Here is a 26,669-nt window from a genome sequence, read left to right as displayed (position 1 = left end):
GGGGAGGACAGGTAGTCTGAGGAGGAGTGGAACATTTTCACTCGCCGTCAATGGAGAGGATGCTGCTTCTGTCTTCACTTCATACCCTTTTTAATGGTCCCTTTTGAAGGCAGACCAGTTGAGAGAAAGACAAGTGACACTCAGGTGATAAAAACTAAAAAAAAAAAACTAAAAAAATAATAATCATACAATATACACAAAAAGTGGTCCTTAAAACAAGCAAGGTACATGCAGTCTTTGTAATGTGCAGTGTCCCCGTGATGACTGGAGACCAGGGAATTGGGGGAGGAGGGCAAGGAAAACAAAAAGGTCCAAACTCGTGTCCTTATCCTAGTCCAAAATAACCGAGGGCCGGGAAGGACTTCATAGTGTCAGGGGGGGTTCAGGGGGGGGGGGGGGGGGGGGGCTGAACAGGGACTGAACAAGGGGGGATGGAGGCTGCTTTCCCCTCCCCCAATCACGCCTTGCCGCACTTGCCCTTCTTCTCTTTGCGCTGGAACTTCCGGAGGCGCCGCGTCCAAACGTCCCGCCACTGGATGACCAGGCTGTTCTTATCGGCCAGGAGGCCCACCACCGCCGGGCGATCTGCCCCCGCCCCCGCGTTGGCGGCCGCGGCGCCTCCCCCGCCGGGCCCCTGGACCCCCGGGCCCGCCCCCCCCGGCCCCCCGGCGGCACCGCCCTCGGCGCCGTAGCCCATCACCAGGAAGCGCTTGCTCATCTGGATGCGCGGGCACTTGCAGGCCAGGTCCTTCATGTGGATCCACAGGACGTGGTCGCCGCGCTTGAGCGGCTCGCCGCGGCTCTTGTACACGGACACCACGTTGACGGAGAACTTGGCCCAGTCGCCCACCGTCTCCATGTCCAGCACGTTCACCTGGACCGCTGCGCGCACAAGCACGCGCGCACACACACACACACACACACGCGCGGACACACACGCACGCACGCACCCACACACACAGACATATAAGAAAAGCAGGTTAGGCTATTTGTACCTGAGGACCGGATTCTACAAATGTCTTACAAAAGTCCTTCTAAGGTTTCTGAAAACCCCCATCCCAAAATATTTTGTTCCAGGGACCCCCCAGAAGCAAAGATTTGAGTAAAAATAATAATAATAATAATAAATTGATTTCTCACATGCCCCTGTTCTAGCGCCACCATGAGGTTGCTTTTGGCAGACAACATTAATGGACACTGCTCCTGCAGATGTTGCCTAAAGATCTGGAACCAATGCCACTTACAGGCCAATTTGCGCATACATGCGACCTGACGGACACTTATCTCCCGATTAGGGAGTCTTAATCTTAGGGTGGAGTAGAAGTAAAAATGGGAAATACTCAAGTGGAGTACAAATACTCAAAATTGTACTTAAATACAGTACTTAAGTAAATGTAGGCTACTAGTTACTTTACACTACTGTGTTGACCCTCTACAGGTGTCGCTCAGGAAATTGGTCTGCATACAGTACAATTAGAATATTGTGTAAAAGTAAATTTTCTTGAAACTTTCATACATTTCTTGAAACTTTCATATATTCTAGATACATTGGCTATTCAGTGAATTATCCCAAACCTTTTTTTGTTAAAATTTCAATTTTTATGGCATACAGCTCATGAATATCAAAAGTCCATATTTCAAAATATTACAATATTACACGAGACCACTCGAAACAAGGATTTATATTAAGAGAAATGTCAACCTTCTGAAGTCAGAGTTGCTTGAAGTCCAGTGGGAAGTTTCCGAAGTCGGTTATGATTTGGGGTGCTAGGGCATCTGCAATGCTTTTTCACACAATATTCTAGTTTTTCGAGAAGGATCTGTATATAGGCCTACACACATGGGCGTCACACCAAATTCTGGGCCCAGGGTACAAGGATTCACTGCGGGCCCCCCATGAATGTTAACTATTGAAAAATAGCAGATATACAAGCTCACAGCGCGGCACCGAGTGCCGCGCTGCAAGCTTGTAGATCTGCTATTTTTTTTAAATCGTGAAAATGTGTGCCAAGAAACCTATGTTTTCATGTCAGTGATGCTCAAACTTTTTCATGTGAAGGACCCCCCATCTCAAAATATTTAGTTCCAGGGATCCCCCAGAAGCAAAATTTGAGTTACAAATGTTCACTTAAAAAATACATATATTCAAAGATTTGCGCACATTTTCACGACTTTTCAAAAATAGCAGATCTACAAGCTCGCAGCGCGGCACTCGGTGCCGCGCTGTGAGCTTGTATATCTGCTTATTTTTCAATAGCTAAAGTTACTAGGGCCCCTCCACCTTGGGCCCTGGTACCTCAGTCCCACTTTCCTACCCCTTGTGACGCCCCTGCCTACACACATGCTGTATGGCAAAATCAAAGGAGCCTCTTTCTTCCCAGACTCACCGTAATCCTTCTTGCAGTACTTCTTCATGTTGATCTTGAGGTTGCCTTTCACTGGTTTGCAATAGGACTCACAGTCTGTGAACACAACGGTTGAACACAGGGACGTGCAGAGAATGTTAAAGAGGGCAAGGGCTGACATTTCTAAAAGGGCCTTTGGTGTAAATATTGAAAATAGGGTTAGGGGTTAGAGTCAGGTTATTTTCGGTGCGTTATACCACACTGAACTAAGCATAATCAAGTTCATACAAGAGATGTGTAACGGCATGGGTTTCTACACAGAAAGAGCAATTCTTTAGATGCCGCATTCAAGTTCAGGAGAGTTTGGACGAGGCATTTCTCTTGAATGCCGCCTTCAGGTATGGCATAGAAAGAGGGGCATTTCTTTCACCACAGTAATAACAGCATTCATGTTCTGGAGAAGGCACTTTTTACAGACGGATAAAAGGGCAGGGGCTCAAGCCCCCCTTGACGTCTACCGGTATGTGTGCACGTGCCTGGTTGAACACAACATTGACACTCGCTTGACCATCAACACAGTGGGAGTGCCATTACACACATAACAGGGCACTCACACACTCACACCGAAAATGAGAGAATATCATGACATGGTTACATTTTGTAGGATCATTTCACACCGTTAGGACCGTTTTACTGCCACAGTAGGGGTTGTCCTGCAGTACTTAAAGGGCCACTTCACCTCTGGGACAACCCTATCTTATTTTATTGTTGTTTGGGACACGATCAACACAATCCTGAGTTATTTTTTGTGTTCAGTCTGTGTTTTTAGATATTTTAGTATTTCAGCATGACTAGTGATGCATTTTGCATCATAAGTGATGCGTTTTGCATCACTAGTACATGCTGAAATACTAAAATATCTCAAAAAACAGATTGAACACAAAAAATAACAGGATTGTGTTGATCGCGTCCCAAACAACAATAAAATAAGATCGGGATGTCCCAGAGGTGAAGTGGCCCTTTAAGATGTAACCTATCGTCGTTGTCGGGTGGAAACCTTGTATGTCCAAATACCATTGGTTTTGTATTTATCATTTTGAAAATGATTTAGACGAGTGAAAACAGCCGATCTACAAGCACACAACGCACACACACACACACACACACACACACACACACACACACACACACACACACACACACACACACACACACACACACACACACACACACACACAGTTATGCCCAGCTATTAATTGTGCTTATTAAAAAGATATCAATTAAAATTACACATATTTATTTATTTCTGCCCCCCAGCTTCATTTGCTTAAATCCTAAAACAAAACAAAAAATAGTGTAGCTTCTATATAACAGTTTATTTAAAAGCCTTTTTTCTATACGACCAGAGTTTGTCTAATAAAGTAACTTTGGGGACGCATGTGAACGCAAACGCAGACCTGCTACTGACACCAGCGGTGGCCTCCAAGATAAATTAAAGCTGGCTGGAAGTGGAGAAATGTTGGGCTCGTCGTTTTTTTCTTTTTTCTTTCGATACATATATATATACGTATTTTATTTTCCCCCCGAGGAGTAAAATACAACCTCCGACAAATTACACGCGAAGACCCCGCAATGCCCCCGGTTGTAGGGAGGCAATTTAAACATAGCAGCAGGAGAGAAAGTGTTCCGTTTGACATGTTTTCTGGGGGCCTGAGAAAAGGCAGAGCGCGGAGGAAGTGGTCACGGTCGGACGGACGTGAATATAGGCCCTGGCCGGTCCTCGCGCTGCCAGCGTGAAGCCTGAGACCACACACTGGACAGCTGACCCCGGTTGACCACTCACAGGGGCAGTGCTGGAGAGCACTCTCAACCTGTGGGCCGGGACCCCCAGGGGGGGTCGACAAATTATGTTGTGGGGGGGGGGGGGGGGGGGGGGGGGGGGGGTCCCCAGATGATTAACTTAATGTGCAAAAGTTTTCATGGATAGGGGCAACGATGGCGGAGATATGAGTAGTGCAAAAATGTGACGTGACGTGTGACGGACATACTGACAGACGGACAGACAAAAAACATTTTTTTTTTTTTAAAGTCGATTTGCGTCGTCGTGAGCTTGTAGATCGTCTATTTTCAAATGGCCGAAATGTAAAAAACCAACAAAGTAACTAGTCTTCAACTAATTGTGTGTAGAAAATTGGAAATACGACAGTAAAGTAAAAATACCTCAAAACCAGTGGTTCACAACCTTTTCAGGCCGCGACGCCCAAAATAAGCATATTTGAACTGGGGACCCTCCACCCTACAAGCACTAAGAGTTGATGGATTACATTTTGTATATCACGGTTCAACGCCTCGCGTTGTGAGCATGTAGATCGGCTATTTTCACAATGTCTGCCTCTAATATTTGTCAGTTTGGTCAATGTTTAATTTGTTATTTCAGAGATATTATAAAGTCCTTAAATTGACACTTTAGAAATATGCTATACGCTTAAAACTTTATTTTGGTTTGTTTACTGTTGAGTGAAAAAACAAGTGTTGCACATGAAGCTAACCATCTCGGGACCCCCCAAAATAATTTGGGGACCCCCCCTGGGGGTCCCGACCCACAGGTTGAGAAACACTGCTTTACACCACGGACCACAATGAAGCGTTACAGAAGACAGAGGCGTTCCAATTCTGTTTGTGAAGGCTGGAATGGACTTCTTTCCTCTTGACTGACTTAATCTCCAGATCTCTTTATTTGACGGACCGGCTGGATCCGTCGCTGCTCAGTTTTCTTGGCCTGTATTCAGCAGGGAAGTTGAAGACCGAAAACTACATGCTCGTTTTTTTCAGCACTGGCTTGCTTCAAAAAGTTACACGCCGTACGGGACATTCCCACCTGAGAGCTATAGAGCCAGTACCGCCAAGGGCAGCCGCGGAAGTCACGTGACTAGTGCAAACTCCTCAGCGATGCTTGGTGAGAATGAGGGGAAATGGCATCCGTTATACTTTCTCGATCTCTATCCAATAATTGGTCTAGGATTCTGGTAGCCGCAAGAATGTTTTTGTCCCCCCCCCCCAAAACAAATATATATAATAAAAAATAAAAAATAAATAACAGGGGTGAAAGTGGCTTGAAGTTCTAGCCGGGAACTCCCAGATATGAACATCAGGGATACCTCTTGGCTCATCACGTGGCCAAGTTAATTTAACTGTTCTGCTGCCCTTGACGATCCTCACCGTCATTAAAACCGGTTACTACACGACGCCATTGACAGCGCTCACCGTCAATCTTACTGTATTTACAGTAAATGTATTAATACTTACAGTATGTAGCTCCGGTCGCGGCCGCATCGGTAATGTCCGCGATTTGTTTAAAACGCACGTTGGGCGTGCACGCGAAGTGAAGCTCCTCCATGTTAAGTCAATGGAGAGGCCCATAAAGAGACTTCATTTACTCCAAATAAGACTTTATATCCCATAGCACAGCTCCAATCAACAACAACAAGACAAGCCTTGCGGCCGCCAGGACACACTGTCACATGACACATGTCATGTGACTAGATGACGTAATCGTTGATGTCATTCAGCAGTCCGTGTGTGTACACACATTCCAGGCATGCCTTACACAATAACAGCGTGTGCTAATGGGCGGATCTGCGTGGCGTCAACGAAAAGTTAACCCTTCATACCCTGCAGCACTAATTGTGTTAAGGGGCAGCGCAACCACAACCAAATTTTCTTCTGATGAATTGTCTTGTGATATGATCGAGATGCCAATGAACTCACTTTTCTGAGCCTAATTATTCAAAAAACTACAGATTAAAGAAAAAAACACTGAATGTTGAAAGCTCAGTTTTTGTGTGTGTGTGTGTGTGTGTGTGTGTGTGTGTGTGTGTGTGTGTGTGTGTGTGTGTGTGTGTGTGTGTGTGTGTGTGTGTGTGTGTGTGTGTGTGTGTAATTGATGTCAGGAAACATAAAAACACATCATAATTAAAAGAAAATGTAATTTTGATGTCCTATGACATTTAAGGCATGCGCGTCACACAAATGCAACTCCATGCAAACTGCCATTGGGGAAAATGGTTGCAAGTGATTGCATGTTGCAAGGAGTCGCACTGGTGGAACATTTCCTAACAGTGTGCAACATGTGGGTGCGGCAGTGCACTGGGCTGCTCGCAAGAAGCCCAGCACTTAAACACAAGATTAATGGTGACTAATTTGGTTTAGGGCCCGGCAGTAGAACTTTAAAGTGGTGGCGGAGACAGCATGAGTACATTACGGGAGCTAACACCGCTCAGATGTGATAGCATAGCTAACACGAAACACCACCGAGAGAGAGAGAGAGAGAGAGAGAGAGAGAGAGAGAGAGAGAGAGAGAGAGAGAGAGAGAGAGCGCAAATCTCACACATACACCAGGGTGGCTACCCTCAGTAGGACTGGAGGTGGGGAAGCCCTGCGTAATGCAGTGTTGATTTTGACAGCTCATTTTGGTTTTTAGTTTTGGTCATATTTTAGTCATCTGAAACCTTTCGTTTGAGTCTAGTTCTAGACTAAATCTACATGTGATTTTGTTAAATGCTGAAAATAGCAAATCTACAAGCTCAAAACGCGCTGCAGCGCGACGCATTGTGAGCTTGTGGATCTGCTATTTTCAGAGTGCAACACCCGAGCACAAGCAAACATAAAACGACTTGTCTTTTAGTGCCACTGTATCTAAAGTGTTATCTAAAGTGACAATTTAAGGACTTTTTAATACCTCTAAAATGACAAATTAAACATTTACCTTTACTTAGAAACATCCCTATTCAGAAATACCCCCACTGAGGTTAGGGTTAGGGTTAGGGTTTAGGTTAGGGTTAGGTGACACCTCTATTTAGAATAACGGAAGTCAATCTTCTGAATAGCAATGTTTCTGAATAGAGATGTGTAACTGGTTAGGGATAGGGATAAGTGGTGAAGGTAATCCCCCCCGCCCACCCAACCCTCTCTCTCTTTGTTTTTATTACAAATCGAAGCACTACTGGAATAAAGTAACGGGTTTCACGAACAGCTTTTGTTTATCCAAATCTTGTATTACCCAGAGGGTATAGGGGCAGGCACACACGCCTCTGGGGAACCTGATGACCTGACATGTTCTCAATGTACCGTGCGCTTACCAAGGTAATTTCCCTGCAAACAACTAAGCCTGAGCATTTCAAGGGGACACGCGATCGCAAACCCACAACCGCAGCGGCTCGCATGTGCTCTCGAGGGGCCATGAAATCGGAAAAAAACCTCAGGCGGTAACAAGGGCCCCGGTTAGGGGTGCAACGATACGTTTTAATAGCGATTCGATACATATCACGATACATGATTGACGAAACGATACATGGACGATATTGGTTCATTCATGACGATACGATATGATTCGATTCAATGATTTAAAATCGATATAGTAACTATTTAGCAAAGACATTCAATCTGGGTGAAAGGTGTGGATAGTGCAGGTTTTTAAGGGAAACGTGTATTATTATGGATATAAATAAGTAAACACTGTCATTATCTGCCAAATACATGGACATTGTATATTGATAGACCTGCACCTTGACATGAACCCAGAGATTACACACATTTATCGATAGACCAGTGTAGCTATATGGAAAAGAAAAGTAATAAACCCTCCTTTTAATTTTTCCTTCGATTTCTTTGCACTGCCGATTCGATACGATACAAAATAAAACGATACGATTCGATTTTAGCTGTTTTCATTTCGATGATATACTTTGATTTTTTAAGTTAAAAACGATATTTCAATACAGTTACCATATCGTTACACCCCTAGCCCCGGGTATCTATACTGCATGGTCCCCACTGCCTTGCGAAAGAAAGGGAAAACCATTCAGGAGGTGTGCGCGGGGAGAAGTCGGCACGGCTTTCAAAGCAAACCAAATAAAAGTGATTGCTAACAGGAATCAACCCATTTTTCTTTTTTTTTTTTGCTTAGAGAGAGACACGGTTTCTGGGTCGCACGCGAACAAGTGAGTTGCGTTGCTTCTTCTTGTTTTTGCGTGTGGTGGGGGTGGGGGTGGAGGAAGCAATGGAAGCAGGGCAGGAGAAGGAAGAAGGGGGGGGGGGGGGGCTGAGGAGCCTGTAAAAATGTCAAGGAAGCTTGGCCATATATCAGAGTGTTGGAGATTTTACTAGCGAGAGAGGGAGAGAGAGCAGGGACGTGCTGGGCCCCTGATTCAGCCCGGGAAAAAGAGTTGTAGAGGCCCTCATTGCGCGCTATAGAGAGAGATCTCTCTCTATAGTGCTGCTGCTACTCAAAGATTTGCCATTTCATGACAAGTGACAAGCAGTGGGCCAATTACTGTACATGAGTTATATTTCGTCATTGTCGGGTGGAAACTTTGTACGTCCAAAACCGTTTGTTTTGTATTTATCATTTTAAAAATGATTTGAACTAGTGAAACAGCCGATCTACAAGCACACAACGCCTCGCGGTGCGAGGCGTTGTGTGCTTGTAGATCTGCTGTTTTCACTACTTTTGTGCGACGGCCTTGTATGATGAAGCAGGGCTTTGCTTTGCGAAATCTACAAATTTGAAACTTGGAGATATGAGGTTTCTGCCCGACAGTGACGATTTACTTTGTTGGCCACCCAGCCCCAAAATGGAACGAAGGCGACATTTTATTTATTTATTTTTCTTAATGGCCGGCCTGGACTGGCCGGGAATGAACTGGCCGTTCGGGAGTTGTCCCGCTTTTCCCAATGGCCAGCACGTCCCTGAGAGAGAGAGAGAGAGAGAGAGAGAGAGAGAGAGAGAGAGAGAGAGAGAGAGAGAGAGAGAGAGAGAGAGAGAGAGAGGGGGGGGGGGGGGGGGGAGAGGGAGAGGGAGAGAGAGAATAAGCAGACAGCAGTTTCCAATAACCCTATAGAACTAGAAAGGGTTAAAAAAAGAGGGGGGGGGAAACAGTGAAAAGGTGCGTGTGTGGACGGGTGCAGAGGTGTGCGTGTGGATGGATTTGTGCGTGCGGTGTGCGCAACGCACTGTACATCATTCGCAGGCTTTAAATTTGATGTTAAATATTACGGAGTCCATGTAAAAGGCTCTTTCATTATGAGCCGGTGTGTGGTTTCATTCGCAGATCATTATCGTCGTCCGACGGCGCATGTGAGCGTGACATGCGCCCATTTGAATGACGTAAAACGCGGCACGGACCTCGTTGAGATCACTGTCGCTTAGAGGCGCATGCCTGTGTGACGTGTGACATGTGTGTGTGCGTGTGTGTGTGTGTGTGTTTGTGTGTGTGTGTGTGTGTGTGTGTGTGTGTGTGTGTGTGTGTGTGTGTGTGTGTGTGTGTGTGTTAGGGCATTCACAAATAGTGATTTTTAGTATTCAAATTATTCGACCTCAAAGTATTCGAACAGTCGAATATTCGACAGGACTGGTCAAACTGTCAAATATTAAGTAAGAAAGAGGGCGAACATTGAAAATAGCCGATCTACATGCTCACCAACGCCTCGTGTTGCGAGGCGTGTGAGCATGTAGATCTGCTATTTTCACAATATTTATCTGCGGAACCGAGTCACATTAAATGTAATACCTACAATTCCAAGTGCTTGTCAGTTCAAACATGTTTATTTTGGGGGTCATGGCCTAAAAAGGTTTGAGAACCGCTGGTATAGAGCATTAACAAATTCATCCACCAGGGGCATTGACAACTCATTCTTATGACTTCCTATCTAGCCAAGCTTTATAAACTATATATGTTTTAAAGAGAAAACAATAAAAAATAAAAATAAAGGGGGCACGGTGGCGCAGTGGTTAGCGCTGTCACCTCACAGCTAGAAGGTCCTGGGTTTGTTTCCCGCCGGGGGACACTGTGGGCGCTGGAGGCGTGTTCCTCCCTCCGCGTCATCAGCACCCCACACCCTAGGTGGGTTGGCGATAGGGCCTTTCTGTGTGGAGTTTGCATGTTCTCCTTGTGTCTCCTAGGGTAGTTACCCTCACAAAAACATGCAGTAGTCTTGGTTTCTACACTACCTCCCCCTAGCCAGCCAGGCGCTCCCCAATTCCCCTGGCGCGGCAGGGGGAGAGCGGAAACCAGGACTACAGGTTAGGTAGTTGGCACTGGGTTGAGAAAATGGGTTGCAAAACCGTGGGATAAGAAATATATTAAAAAAAAAAAAGCGAATATTCGACTTCGTTGAACAACGTCGAATAGTGACTTCTAATATTCGTACGGTATATTTGAATATTTGGTGAATGCCCTAGTGTGTGTGTGTGTGTGTATGCGTGCGTGCGTGCGTGCTGGTGATATACGGTGGCGAGCCCATGGCTATCGGTGGTGAAGCGCTGGCCGGACGCCAGTGTGTGTTCTCCCATGAAGAGTGACCTTACTGCTGGCTGTTCACCTGGAAAAGCCCTTGGTGAATCGTCCATTGACCCAGAAGACCGCCCCCCCCCCCCAGAGCCCCCCCCCCCACTAGAAACACACACACAATTGCCTCGGCGGCTCCGGTTACCCTTGTTTCGCTCCGGCCGCTGTCACCGTGCCATGACAAGGACAAATTGCCCTCCTCCTCCTCCTCCACCGGCCGGCACAAAACACAGGGAGACATTCTGGGGGGCTTGGGTTTACTTGCAGGAGCGAAGCTATGCTTCTATGGCGGCTTTACGCTGAGAAGGAGGGTTAGGGTGTCACACCAAATTCTGGGCCGTGGGTACAAGGATTCACTGCGGGCCCTCCATGAACGCATTATTACGCGTTATTTTGTGCTTTAACTATTGAAAGATAGCAGATATACAATTGTAGGTCTGCTATTTTTGAATGATCTTGAAAATGTGTGCAAGTCTTTGAATATTTCAAATCCTTTTAAGTTTTTTTGAGCGGTGGTAGACCGCTCCATAGCATGGCCGTGTGTGTATCCGTGTATGTATCCGTGTATCCGTGTATGTATGTATGTATGTATGTATGTGTGTATGTAGCCTGAACTACCACTCAGTGACCAGAGAGGGTGCTCTTGAGTCTAGTCTGAGCATCAACTGCAATATTCTCTCTCTCTCTCTCTCTCTCACACACACACACGCACACACACACGCACGCACACACACACACACACACACAACCACCGCTCAGTTCACACAGGTGTGATTTTTTTGTTTTTTTGTTGAAAAAAATATGTTTCTATGTCAGTGGTGCTCAAACCTTTTCATGTGAAGGGACCCCCAAAATGATATGTATTTGGCCACAGACCCCCGTCTCAAAATATTTAGTTCCAGGGACCCCCCAGAAGCAAAATCTGAGTTACAAATGTTCGCTTATAAAATCCATATATTCAAAGATTTGCACACATTTTCATGACTTTTCAAAAATAGCAGATCTACAAGCTCGCAGTAGCGGCACATAGTATAGCTTTAAGTCTCCATTTAGCATTTTAGGGGTCACAGCACAGCGCTGACGGTTGTTTAATATGATGATCAACTGCTTGGTCTAACTGGCTCCAAGTCTTGCTGGTTAGGAGAGGCTGCACTGTACACTCCACAGGGTGAACCCACTTAGGCCCCGGCTGCACAAGTATGGACTTCTCATAAACGCACATTTTCGTATATCCGTATAGAAAGATATCTCGGTCCACACGAGTCACGACAATATAGGTTAGGCTCAAACAAGCGTGCCAGGCCAGTAGGTGGCGCCATGGCGGTAAGCAATATGTAATACGATAGAAGAACGAGTGTGCGTGCGTGCGTGCATGCATGCATGCATGCATGCACGCTTAGTCATCGTTTACACAGCGGCTCAGTTTTGTCAATTCTTCACAGTTCCACTGAAGCGGATATTTTGGTAAACCTTCACTTTAGTCAGGAACACTCACGTCTACGTAGAGTAACCATATATGGCATAAATGGAATACAGTTAATCTTGGCATTAAAGGGCTCCGTGTTCGGAGATGTTCCCTGAATTTGTGCAAGCTTTCCGAGCATTCTAAACAAAATCAGGGAACGTTAAGCAATACCCCCCCATAGGGATACTATTAGCCGAACAATAGCAATACATTGACATGTAACTTTGTCGAATCACAGTATTTGAGCTTAAAGCTATACTGTGTAAGTTGCTCAACTGGTGGTCTGTAGCAGTATAGCAAACCGCAGTCGCGTTTGCTTTTTTTCGTCCGTTTTTCGCTCGCGGACCGGGCCGTCAGACCACCGCGTCCGCCTCGCCTCGCCGAGACGCTTTCAATGAGGTCTCCCGTGTCCTTCTACGAGCAGCGGTTGGGGAGTTACATGCTAGACTCCTCCAGTGTAAACACTGCAGTGTACTTCCTGAAGGCGTGTTTCCTAAACCCACCAGAGAGCCCGGCAGTGTGTGTTCTGCGCTGTGATTGGCCGGCAGTGTATAACCCTCGCTGTGATTGGCCGGTAGTGTGATTGACGCAATTTTCCGCGAAAACTGGTCCCGGGCAGGGATCGTAGAAAACATATAAAGAGAAGGCTTTAGAAGCTGAAAATAACGGAGTGGGGGTTCTAAAACTTTAGCGATTTAACAGCTAGGACAATTTTAAGATTTGTTTTATAAAAAAAGTTACATGGTATAACTTTAACAACATGGACATGTAACTTAATCAGAGAATCACAAGTATTTGAGCTTAGTCATATTACTGATGTTGCAAAGGTAGAGGCTGGGGTGGAGGATGCAGCTAGCAGCGATTGATTCCGAAGCTTCTGAACCAAGCATAGGTAAAGAAAGCAAGCCGTATTTAAAGGAGCCTTCTCTACTGATTGAGAGCTTTGATTGGAGTATGGCAGTCATGTGACGTAATGACCAGCAGATATGAGAATGAGTTATGAGAACAGAGCTGACTGACAGCTGACTCCCATGTCCTGCATGAACACTGACACTTTGTTTATTTATCCATTTACAAAAAGATCTGTTTTAGCAGGCGATATCTCTGTTTGCTCCAAACGCACATAAAAACAATACGTTTAGAAAAATATCCGTATTCGTGTAGCCAGTATCTAAGGTCGATTAAAAAAAAAAACTCTAAACCCAAACAGTTTTCTGAAAGAATGCTTTTGCTGTGTATATCGCAACATCTATGGGTTAAGGGTTAGGGTTAGGGTTAAATGAACATCATTGTGCTACTAGGCAGTTCCAGCCAGTTCCAAACAGAAAGGCCCAGTTCCAAAAGGGCCTTTCTGTGTGGAGTTTGCATGTTCTCCCCGTCTCTCCTAGTGTAGGTACCCTAAAAAAACATGCAGTAATCCTGGTCTCTATACTGCCTCCCCCTGGTTGGAATAACGTGCGCTATAAGTCCTACCAGGGAAACTCCCCCCCTGTCAGGTGACAAGAAGCAGCTTGGACTCTGCATGCATAGAAGGAAGCAAGAGGTCAGTCCATTGTCTCCCCATGTTGGCAGAGGGAGTGTAGCACCCAGGATTACATTAGACACTTGACACCGGGTGAAACACGGGTTGCAAAATCATGGGATAAAAATGTTAAGGCAAAAAAGGCAGTTCCAACCAGCCTATACTGTTGTTTCTGTTGAGATTGGCCCATATCCTGGGGCAAGCTGCCCAGATCACACATGTCACACGGGTCTTCTTATTTTTCACTCTCAAAAAGCACCTGCAATGTAGTGCATTTGAAACTACATTGCAATGCACATCATGGGGTGTTCACTTCTTGCCTCCTGCATTGTTTTATTTTTGTTTATTTTCTGTTTATTTCGTTGCTGAGTGAGGTCAGCAGACAAAGTGAAGTGAGTGGGATGAAAAAAACCCGGTGAAATGTGCCAATCTCAAAAGGAAACATCGGTATCGGTACATGTATACCCTTTACGCCCCTGATTGTATTTAACATTTGAGATGTATAAGGGGGCATGGAGCCAAGGGCGTATTTTAGCCAGGGCCTCCGAACCACGAACCAAGTCTTTTATTGCGGATTGAGGTGTTGTGCAGCGAAGTGGGAGGTACGATCTCCGGGCAAGGTGTCGATTCACGTTGTAAACCCGCTAATGAATCAACGTTTCCAAATCAACACCACCCATTCAAATCAAACGGCACCGAAAATGAAAAATAAGGGTTGTGGAAATTGAGCGGAGCCTAAATTGGGAGAGAGAAAGAACAAATCTTTAACCCATTTAAAACGGGTACACATTATTGTGTATTATTATTTTATGCTTTAACTATTGAAAAATAGCAGATCTACAAGCTCACAGCGCGGCACCGAGTGCCGCGCTGTGAGCTTGTAGATCTGCTATTTTTGAAAAATTGTGACAATTTGAATATTGACCCGATTCTATAAGTGTCTTTTGAATCCTTCTAAGGTTTTTTGAAAAACCTACTGTATGTTTCTATGTCAGCAATCTGGCCAGCCATCGTCAAAGAAAAGGTCTTTTCACTAAACTGGAGATCAGTTAGTCTGTTCTTGAGAGACTACTATGTCAGTGGTTCTCAAACTTTTTCATGTGAAGGACCCCCAAAATGATATTCATTTGGCCACGGACCCCCATCTCAAAATATCTAGTTCCAGGGACCACCCAGAAGCAAAATTTGAGTTACAATTTACAAACGTTCGCTTTAAAAATACATATATTCAAAGATTTGCACACATTTTCAATTTAAAAAAAATAAATAGCAGATCTACAAGTGCCGCGCTGCGAGCTATTTTTCTATAGTTAAAGCATTCAATAATCCTAGGCCTAAAAGGGTTAAAAAAAAAATGAAAAAAAGAAATACAATTCCTCCTCACAGTCAGTCACTATAAAACACTCGTGCCTCAGAACTCGACCCCTTCACCACCGGTGGTGTCTTGGCTAAAACGGCGGCTAATCACTTTGTGCCGCGTTCCATTGGCCTCGAGTTGCAGACCTGCTCGGGCCCAGAGCTCGAAGCCGAGAGCTCGAGGACTCGCCGGGGCTCTAGCGGCGCAGGGGAAGCCCCGCGTGCCAAGAACACAGGTTTTTAAGACAATGGAAAACACTCTCCCGGGCTCCAGAGCGGTCGTTCTCTTCACAGTTCACACACACACACGCACGCGCGCACGCACGCACGCACGCACGCACACCACGCACGCACACACGCACACGCGCGCACACACACATCAAACAGAGGACCCACCCACCATTAACCCATTTAGGCCTAGACTTATTGAATGCTTTAGCTATTGAAAAATAGCAGATCTACATGCTCGCAGCGCGGCACTCGTGTAGATCTGCTGTTTTTGAAAAAGTCATGAAAATGTGGGCAAATCTTTGAATGTATGTATTTTCAAAGCGAACGTTTGGAACTCAAATTTTGCTTCGTGGTGGTCCCTGGAACTAAATATTTTGAGATGGGTGTCCGTGGCCAAATAAATATAATTTTGGGGGCCCTTCACATGAAAAGGGTTTGAGAACCACTGACATAGTAGTCTCTCGAGAACAGACTAACTGAGCTCCAGTTAAGTGAAAAGGACCTTTTCTTTGACGATGGCTGGCCAGATTGCTGACATAGAAACATGGGTTCTTCAAAAAAAAACCTTAGAAGGATTCAAAGACACTTATAGAATCGGGGTCAAAATTCAAATTTTCACGATTTCTCAAAAATAGCAGATCTACAAGCTGTGAGCTTGTAGATCGCACACACGCACGCACACACGCACACGCGCGCACACACACATCAAACAGAGGACCCACCCACCATTTAATATTCATTCCACAGCATAAAAGAACGAGCCCAGAAATATTAAATAGCATGTTATTTCTTTCCCCCCTCATAAACAGGTGGTAGCTATAGGGGCGAGAAGCCCGAGGCGAGTGCGCGTTACTGACCTGCTGGCTCTTCGGTGCTGCTCACCACGGCGGTGGGGTTGACCACTGGGATCTCTGAAAAACACACACACACACACACGAGAAGAAACAGTTCAGCGGACGTTTATTGGCCACGATTTATGCCCGCGCGCCTCGTCCAGACATGGTGTAAGTGGCTTGGCCTCGTTCCTCCTAAGTGCGCACGTGTGGTCAGACAAAATGAAGGATGTCTGAATTCGGTGAAAGTAATTTTCTTGCGAGGGCACGGGAAGGCCAACGGATAACATGCTGAAATATGAACGTGCCGGAAGAACGGCGAAAGGAAATAGAGTATAGCGAGAGGGGTCTTCAACAGGGGGTCCGGGACCCCTAGGGGGTGCTCAGAGTTACTACAGGGGGGCCTCCAAATCTTTCTGAGATAGAAACTTTTTTTTCCTTTTTTATATTAACCACTTGAACCCTAGTGTCCTTATTCTGGGTACTTTAGACAAAACTAGCAGATCTACAAGATCACAACGCCTCGCAGCGCGAGGCGTTGTGAGCTTGTATATCGGCTATTTTCGGCAAAGAGGTTTGGTGTAGAGGGGGAAAAAGAGCAGACCAAGTACAGAGTGAAAGGTCAAGTTTATTATGTATTGACGGTCCAAGTGGTTAAATATCTGAAAACACAAATTAACATGAATCCAAAATACACTGATGATTGTGCCGTCAAACAATTAAACTATATGGAATCTATGAAAAGGTTGTGGGGGTCCCTGCTTAATCTCTCTTTCAACTAAGGGGTCCTTGGCCTGAAAACGTTGAAGACCCCTGGAGTATAGGACGCGGTGCAGCACAGTGGTGACGCTCGCCAAACGGTGAGCGTCACCATCGCACGATAAAGTATAACGTTGCTGTCGGGTGGAAAAATGGTCCAAAACCGTTCGTTTTGTATTTTATTTTATTTTTTAACTGATTTTAAATAGTGAAAATAGCTGATCTACAAGCACACAACGCCTCGCATCCCGAGGTGTTGTGTGCTTGTAGATCTGCTATTTTCACTAGTTGTGTGCGACAGTCCTGTGTGAGCAGGGCTTTACTTAACGAAAAAACCTACAAATCTGAAACTTGGAGATACAAGGTTTCTGCCCGACAGTGATGATAAGCTATAGGCATAAGTTAGTGAGAATGAAAATGGCATCCGTTTCTCATAATAAGAGGGATGGCGTCATGATATTGCACATCGGTGTTGTGTGCGTGCTCGCTGCTAGATAAACATAGCCAACTGACAAGGGGCACTTATTGGTGGTGAGAGAAAAGACAGTCTCAAATAAACCACCGCATTCCATGGCCTGATTCAATGCTTTGGGTGTCACTTTTATGCCCTGGAATCGAGCGAACAGCCTTCAAATGTTCAGAGTGCAATATGGGCAGACAGGGGCGTCACACCAAATTCTGGGCCCTGGGTACAAGGATTCACTGCGGGCCCCCCATGATCGTTAACCATTGAAAAATAGCAGATATACAAGCTCACAGCGCGGCACCGAGTGCCGCGCTGCGAGCTTGTAGATCTGCTATTTTTGAAAAATCGTGAAAACGTGTGCAAGAAACCTATGTCAAGGACCCCCAAGATGATATGTATTTGGCCACGGACCCCGATCTCAAAATATTTAGTTCCAGGGACCCCCCCCCCCCCCCCCCCCACCCCCCAAGCAAAATTATTTGAGTTAGAAATGTTCGCTTAAAAAATACATATATTCAAAGATTTTCACACATTTTCATAACTTTTCAAAAATAGCAGATCTACAAGCTCACAGCGCGGCACTCGGTGCCGCGTTGCGAGCTTGTATATCTGCTATTTTTCAATAGATAAAGTTATTAGGGCCCCTCCACCTTGGGCCCCAGTAACTCAGTCCCACTTTCCTACCCCTTGTGACACCCCTGTGGGCAGAAGACAGATTGGGAAGGGGGGCTTGGCGTGCTTGGATAGGACAGACAGTATATGCAAATGTTGTATGATGATAACTGCTGGTTATTGTGTCGGTGCATTAGACAGTACCTAAATCAAAAGTCCAGTTTATTATTCGACGCCAAGCAAGGTGTCCTGCGACGTGTCACCTCATGACCAGCTCTATTAGCCCAGAGTAATACCGTGAGTAAACGTCGAATAAATAGAATGGCAGGGTTTGTATTCGGTTTAATTGTACTATGGCATTAACGAAAGAGTCGACAAGCCTTCATTACACAAGTCGACTCCCACCAGAGAAAGTCGAAAGTCAAAGTTGAAAAAAAAATAATAATAATACTTTCTATCGTGAAAGGCACCGTTGTGAGAATGTAGATCGCCTATTTTCACAAATTATGCCTCTATATATTTGACAATTTGGACAATGTTTAATTTGTCATTTTAGAGTCTTAAAAAGTCCTTAAATTGTCACTTTAGAACTGTGCAGATACCCTCTATACACTTAAACTTTATGATGGTTTGTTTACAGTTGAGTGAGAAAACAATGTTGCACATTAAGTTAATCATCTGGGGACCCCCCCAAAATAATTGGGGGGTCGTGTGTGATGTGATGACGTCATCAAACGATAAAGTCGACTTCAACTCAACCTTTTATTGAGTCGAGTCCACTTGCAAAAATCACAAGTCGTTAATGCCCTAAATTGTACCCTTCTCAAACAGGCAGTGCCTTCATAACCAAGGAGCAGCTGCTCATTCGCTGCTAATGGTTACGCGGAATACACAGAATGAGCTTGTTGAATCCATGTCCTCAATGTTACAGGGGCATCAATTGGGTATGGCAGGGGTATGCAGCTGCCATACCCTGGGTCCGGGGGGGGGGGGGGGAAATAAAAGTTACTTTTAAATATAAATCCATGAATGTCTCTTTGTCTATCTGTGCTGGTTATTATGTTGTTAAATTACAGTAAAATAAATACGTTACAATGTTACAAAATGGTCACTTTAACAAGGTATTATAATTATATTCTCCACACTTTTATTCTCCCCATTTTGACAAAATGGTATATTCCCAGGTTCCGCAGGTCAGCTGCACAGGTGCAATGCATTATTGTTAATTGTTTAGTGCTCTGCACTTGAACAACTGTTCCAGGCTGCCATATCCAGCCCAAGAAACCATAGAAACAGGGGACAAATATAAAACGTACTTCTTAAAATAAATATATCATGCCTTCGCGCGCGTGCAAGACACCAGTCATGTCGCCATACCTTAGCTTTTTTTCTGAACTGACGCCACTGCAATGTTGGATATGAGTGTTGCTGCTGGTACATTTAATACATGGAAAAAGTGGCTACCCTGGATTAAGGGGTTCTCCCGTGGCAGTATAATCGGCATTGAAGCCCATGCAGACAAACAGACAGATGGCACGTTTGGTTGTGGCGTCTTGAGACAGATGCCATCCTCCCCCGCAAGGTGCCCGTCGTTGGCAAAACAACAAAGTGCCTCTCGCCTCGTGGAATTCCTCCGGGACTCCCGCCACCAATCGCGTGCCACTTCTCTAATGGAAAATGCTAATGCTAACAACGCGCTCACTACTTTCTTTTTTTTTTTCTTTTTTTTTTTACATAAACAGGCCGACTGGAACTGCCGGCTTATATAGCATCCGCCTGGAGGATTTAGCTTTCCAATTGGGACTTTGAGGTCGGGAGGGCTTGAAACTATGTGAATGGGCGAAGGTGGAGGGGCTGTCTGGGTGGAAGCAGGGACATGCAGAGAATGTTAGAGGGGCAGGGGCTGAAATGTGTAATTAAAAAAAAAATCTAACATATTGAAAATAGCTGACCTCCAAGCTAAAGCTTGGGGTTCAGCTATTTTCAGTACTTGATACCACACTAAACTAAGCATAATCAAGTGAATACTGAGGTGTGATGTACGGCATGGATTTCTACACAGAGGGCACTTCTCAAAATACATAAGATGCTGCATTCAAGTTCAGGAGAGTTTAGACGAGGCAACTCTCTTGAATGCTGCCTTCAGGTATGGCATGGCAAGATGGGCATTTGCATTTCTTTCACCACAAACGAGTAAAAGTGCAGGGGCTCAAGTCCCCTTTGATGTCTGTGTGTGCACATGCCTGGGTGGAAGGAACTAAGGATGGCAGAGAGGCGTCTCAGAAAGCTTGTTTTGAAGGGGCCGGCGGGCAGTCGGATCTGTCAAATTATGGACGCCCCCCCCCCCCTACACACACACCCTGCCGACTCAAAACAAACAAGGCCGCCGCAGCTTGGTGAAGACGAGAGCAGCTGCTCCCGTGAGCCGCCCGGGGGAACCTCCTGATCACGTTTTTTCCAAAGGGACAATGAAAGGGGGAATTCAGATAAGGGGTCACCGCCATCATACTAATTGGCTGCTTAAAGGGGAAGACCACCCATTTTCAATATTGAAATATGTCATCATGAATATACCTTAGAGGAGTTGTGTGGAAATAGAAAAAAAGTTCCCACCCTTCTGTGTTGCCTAGAACTGGAAGATTGATTTTGGGGTTTCTATTGTAAAGTACAATGTGTGATGTCATCAAGTTTTACTTTACAATGCAAACCCCAAAATCAATCCTCCAGTTCTAGGCAACACAGAAGGGGGAGAACCTTTTTTCTATTTCCACACAACTTCTCTAAGTTATATCATTGACACAGTTCAATATTGAAAATGGGTGGTCTTCCCCTTTAATGGTTCTGTCATATCGGTGTTGGTGAGTGAATGCGCGCGCAAGCGTGTGTGTGTGTGTGTGTGTGTGTGTGTGTGTGTGTGTGTGTGTGTGTGTGTGTGTGTGTGTGTGTGTGTGTGTGTGTGTGGGGGGGGGGGGGGGGGGGGGGATGGTTGGTAGGAGCGATGGCTTATAGGAGACTAGATGAGACCTGATTGATAACACATGCGCAGATTTCATAAACACCCCGCGTAATGCCTCCGAACACACACACACACACACACACACACACACACACACACACACACACACTAGGGATGGGACGATAAGCGATATAATCGTTTATCGTGATAAAAACACAATAATCGTATCGTGGAGATTTAATTCATTGTGATGTCGTCCTCCGTCATGCACTGGGATCAATTCACCTTTTATTTGCCGAGCTGCATATCCGGTACAATTAAACCCTCTATAATCGGTAAAAGGTACTTTTATAATGTGCGTATAGCCTACTTGACAAAGTCTATCAAATGTCTTTACCAAAAAATAGCCGAGCTACAAGCTCACATTAGATCTGCTATTTTTTGGCAAATGTTTTGCCCCAGAATAATGTTTTTTGATTATCGCGATAATATCGCAAATCGTGATTTCTTTTGTCATAATCGGGATATATAACATTTTCAGATCGTCCCATCCCTAAAGGTTGTTGCACACTGCTGCGTTTTTCGGGCCGAATATCGGGGTGAATTTCGGAGCGCGTGAATAAAGAAATCAACCTCACGTTATGTCAGTCACGTTTGCACACTGCCGCCGGTTTCGCGCACCACTCGGTCCCTTGCTCTCTCTATCTCTCTCTCTCCTTGCCCTGAAAAACGTATTTCGCAACGAAAAACGCAGCAGTGTGCAACCAGCTTAACTCCACGTAACGGCTCCAAACGTGGGTAGAATGAGGCCATGTCCTCCAATGTCCAAACACATGCATGGGCTGCTGAAACACGCACGCACGCAAGCACTAGGGCATTAACGGAAAAGTCGAAGTCGACTCAGTCAACCTCATTACACAAGTCGACTCCCACCAGAGAAAGTTGAAAAAAAAAATACTTTCTATTGTGAAAATAGCAGATCTACAACGCCTCCGTGAGCATGTAGATCGGCTATTTTCACAATTTCTGCCTCTATATATTTGGCAATTTGGACAATGTTTAATTTGTCATTTTAGAGGTATTAAAAAGTCCTTACATTGTCACTTTAAAATGTGCAGATACCCTCTATACACTTAAACTTTATGTTGGTTGGTTTACAGTTGAGTGAGAAAACAATGTTTCACATTAAAGGAGTAGTTCACCCCCAAAATGACTTTTTTTCTATTGATTACTCACGCCATGGAGACTAGAGTTCAATAATGTGTAGTTTTTTGTCGCATTCCTAAGACAAAAATGTGATAACAATAAATTTACCCCCATTCGTTCCGGATGGGGATCCGTTTTGAAACGGGTCCCCATCCGGAATCAATGGGGGTATATTTACTCAAATCAAATTTTTGTCTTAGGAATGTGACACAAACTAAAAAATATTATTGAACTCTACTCTCCATGGTATGAGTAATCAATAGAAAAAAAGTCATTTTGGGGGTGAACTACTCCTTTAAGTTAACCATCTGGGGACCCCCAAAAATAATAAACGTGATGACGTCATCAAACGATAAAGTCGACTTCAACTCAACATTTTACTGAGTCGAGTCGACTTGCAAAAATCAAAAGTCGTTAATGCCCTACCACGCACGCGCGCACACACACACACACACACACACACACACACACAGACACACACACACACACACACACACACGCACACACACACACCATGCTCTATGTAGTCTTTGGATGGCGAGGTTGGCGTTTGAACCACAGTGGTTTTATCCTCTTTGCCCCCTTCCAGCCATCTGCTCCGGAGCTGCACGTGTGACCAAACAACATGGCCCTGCCACGCTACAGCGCTGGCACGGCTTGGCATGGCGCCGCGTGGCATGATATGCATGGGGCGTCAATTGGGTATGGCAGGGCTATGCAGCTGGCATACCCTGGGTCCAAGGGGGAAAATAAGTTACTTTTAAATATAAGTCCATGAATGTCTCTTTGTCTACCTGTGCTGGTTATTATGTTGTTAAATTACAGTAGAATAACTACAAATGCGAAAACAACATGGTCACTTTAACAAGGTATTATAATTATATTCTCCACACTTGTATTCTCCCCATCTTGACAGAATTGTATATTCCCAGGTTCCGCAGATCAGCTGCACAGGTGCAATGCATTATTGTTAATTGGGTCACGTTTACTATAACATGCCAAGTTTAGCTGCACTTGAACAACCGTTCCAGGCTGCCATATCCAGCCCAAGAAACCGTAGAAACGGAGGGAAAAATGGAATGTACTTCTTAAAATAAATGTATCATGCCTGTTGCTAACTAAGGTATGGCAACATGACTGGTGTCTTGCACACGCAAGACACCAGTCATGTAAATGTATCATGCCTGTTGCTAACTAAGGTATGGCCACATGACTGTTCGCGCGCGTGCAAGACACCAGCCATGTTGCCATACCTTAGCTTTTTTCTGAACTGACGCCACTGTGGTATGGTTCGCTTAGGCCAAGGGGTGTTTCTGGCGAGGGTTTCAGTGTGTGTGTGTGTGTGTGTGTGTGTGTGTGTGTGTGTGTGTGTGTGTGTGTGTGTGTGTGTGTGTGTGTGTGTGTGTGTGTGTGTGTGTGGTATACGCGCATCCAAACCTCCTGGCAGACAGAGTGTTGTGGCACGCTGCCCTCTGTTCCACATGCCTGTGTGTGCTGCACTACTGGTGTATTTCATAGGCAATAAATGTATGCATGCCACGCGCACGCACGCACGCACGCACACATAGGGAAAGCAATGCACATTGTAGTGGACATATGCAGCAGACAATTCCTGGGTTGCATTTGTAGTCCTACGCCAGCCATGTTGAGGACCAACACAGGTGTTCTGATTGCCGTAGAACATTTAGGCCGGATTTAGACTGCAGTCAAATCCAGCCCAAATCCGATTTGGTTGTCAAATCCGATCTTTTGGCCCGAGTTTTCACACAGCATTTGCAAGTGACACAGATCTGATCTGTGCGTTCAGACAGCATCATCCCGAAGCTGCCCTGCGGCGACATGTATGCTTTGGTTACCGTGGTAACGACGTAGGCGTCATGACGTTACGTCACTACGCCGACGCTAGTTGATTACGTTCAGGAAATGCGACATAATAGACCATAGTAAACACACGTTACAATATTGTTTTTCTCTCTTCTTTTCTTTACTCTTGTGTTTCGCTCTTCTCTCTGGTTTTAACTGTCTAGCTCACGTGTTTTATCTCTTCTCTTTTGTTTTTCTCACGTGCTCAGTGCGCTGTAATCAAATAGTAAATACTCGCGATCTGTAATTATGTAATTTACAGCCACGCTCGGGTCGTGCAGCAAGTGACGCTTGGCCAGTTTGATGTGACTTGCATGTGACTTGCATATAACTCTATGGGGTGGATGTGGTTGCTGCTTTCAGACTGAGTCAGATGTCCTCAGATCCGATATGGATCGGATTTGAAACCACCTCTGGATGTGGTTTTTCAAAATCGGATTTTATGTGACCTGCATGTGACCTGTCTGGATTTAGACTATTTAAAAAAAAATCGGATTCATTTTTTGATGGGACTCAGATCTGATTCAGGCTAGATTTCAGTGGCAGTGTAAAGCCGCCTTAGTTCTATGCCAATCAGACAGATTGAAACACCTGTGTTGGTCCTCAACATGGCTGGTGTAGGACTACAATTGCAACCCACGAATCTTTGACAAACAAGACATGCATCCATCTAATAAGGACAGATTAGGGAGCAAAACGCATGCATGCGTGCACGCACGCAAGCACGCACGCACACACACACACACACACACACAGCCCTACTGTAGCTCAGAATAGGGCGAGCTGAGCAGTATAGTGATCACAAGACAGAGCACGAATGATCCGTCAGGCTGATCTTCATTAGTCTAGAGAATCACCAGTGGGAATCCTCCCCACATGTCCCTGGCTCTTACCTCACGCCGTCCCATTAGCCCGACAAGGGGGGGGGGGGGGGGGGGCATGTTTCAATTTAGCCCGACGTTTTTACGACTTGGCCCGCGTGGGAGCATGTGTTCTTAGACTCTTGTCTGAACCGTTTACCGTCGCGCTCTAACAATAGCCATGCGAATCCACCAGCTAGGCCCCGCCGACTTAATCAATAGCAGGCGATGAAACGTTTACTGATGTCTTATCTCATAGGTAAGGATCGCACAGATGAGGTCCTGTCGTGTGGCTTCGGTGCATATCTCTCTTAACCGCTGGCGCTTTCGGCCGCCCCGGAGTATACGAGCAGACAGACTGGGAGTTTGGTTGTGGCAGTGTTGATTTTGACAGCAAACTTCTGATTTTGTTTTAGCCATAGTCTTTTTGAATGAAACATAGTCTTAGTCGCAATTGCTGATTTGACACTTAGTTGCATGCATGCTCTACAAGGTCACAGCGCATCGCGTTGTGGGCTATTTACGATTATTGTTCAAAAGGCCACAGTTTCCCCCCTTTAGTAAGTGGTGCAGCCCATCCCTTTCAAGTGGTACAGCCCATGTCAGAATGACCTGATCCTTAGATCTTCCTGAGTCTAATATGCCCCACCTAGTCATCACCAATACACATGATCAGTTTCACCTGCTGCCAGTAGAGCAGGGCACATTCAGTGCAGTTTTTTGTTTGTTCCTTCAGTATGCAGTTGTCTCTCTGTGTGCGTGCATCTAAAGTAAGTTGCCTTGTAGATGTTCAGTTTATACTTTATTCATTTAGCCTTTATGCTTAAGCTCCGTACCGAGCTATTATTGCAGTATTGTATAGTTTAGACTGTATTAATATTCTTGTATATTTTTGATGTGTTTGATGAAACTTGATCATTCTGGCAATGTGATTGATATGTACACTGTATGTTTTGTCTTGCTTATGTTGATAGGAACCACACCTTTAAGAGATTAAAACCTGTTAAATGGAAATGCATGGACTGGTTCTTGCCGATCACCCGTGGAGTGTGACAATACAATAACCGGCTAACAGTTTAGTGTGACAACAGCTCTAAACTTCTTTTCAATTATCGTCCCATCCCCATTTAGGAGGTGGCCTCATGACAGTTTCCCCGACGGGTCAGGTAAGAAAGCCGGCTGTGTCCAGGTACTACGCGTCTAAGACGCCTTCTATACGAAGACTAATTTAGTTGAATCTGCATAAAATCTGAAGACGGCGCCGTCGTGTCTCCATATGTACAGCCGAATACGCATCATTCCTGAAGCTATGACATGGCAGCACAACCTCTCCCTTAGGGGGTGTCGAAACCAAATTCTGGGCCTTGGGTACAAGGATTCACTGCGGGCCCCCCATGAATGTTCTTCATAGGGGAAGGGGGTTTAACCCATTTAGACTGGGAAAGCATTATTACGTATTATTTTGTGATTTAACTAATGCTATTTTTTAAAAATCGTGAACATTTATTATCCTACTAATAAAGGAGCAAACTCACACTCTAACGCTCTAACTCACTCACTCACTCACGCTCTAACGCTCACGCTTATCTACGTTTATCTATTCACTCCCTTCAGCAACTGATCCCAAAGTTCACATGGTATTGGCCATTAGCATTATACCAACGGTGACGGAGCCCGAATTTCATTTCTCCCAAATTAAAGCTGTTTATTAGCGTTTTCTTAACCACTTCTGTTGAACTCTGCTGTCTGTTGCCAGGGTTACGGTCCGTTCCTCCAGGCCATGGGATCTGTAGCCCCACACACACACACACACATCCCTCTCTCTTAGGAATACTCTCTCTCTCTCTCTC

At 45.2% G+C, this 26,669-nt stretch overlaps 1 protein-coding gene across 1 annotated transcript in view; it reads right to left on the bottom strand.

Annotated features, from left to right (window-relative positions):
* Positions 1-457: 457 nt before the first annotated feature.
* The window catches only part of ntn2 (netrin 2), a gene marked incomplete at both ends in the record, with an annotated part of 94,165 nt that continues 67,953 nt past the window's right edge, over positions 458-26,669 (bottom strand). Inside the window, 2 exons of the mRNA XM_080747016.1 lie at positions 458-882; positions 2,388-2,462. Of these exons, the coding sequence (XP_080603142.1) occupies positions 458-882; positions 2,388-2,462 (500 nt within the window). The remainder of the gene's footprint in view (positions 883-2,387; positions 2,463-26,669) is intronic.

The sequence above is a fragment of the Nannobrachium achirus genome, assembly GCF_963921795.1.
Source record: "Nannobrachium achirus genome assembly, chromosome: 18".
NCBI classification, from domain to species: Eukaryota; Metazoa; Chordata; class Actinopteri; order Myctophiformes; family Myctophidae; genus Nannobrachium; species Nannobrachium achirus.
This window is presented reverse-complemented; position numbering and strand designations above follow the sequence as displayed.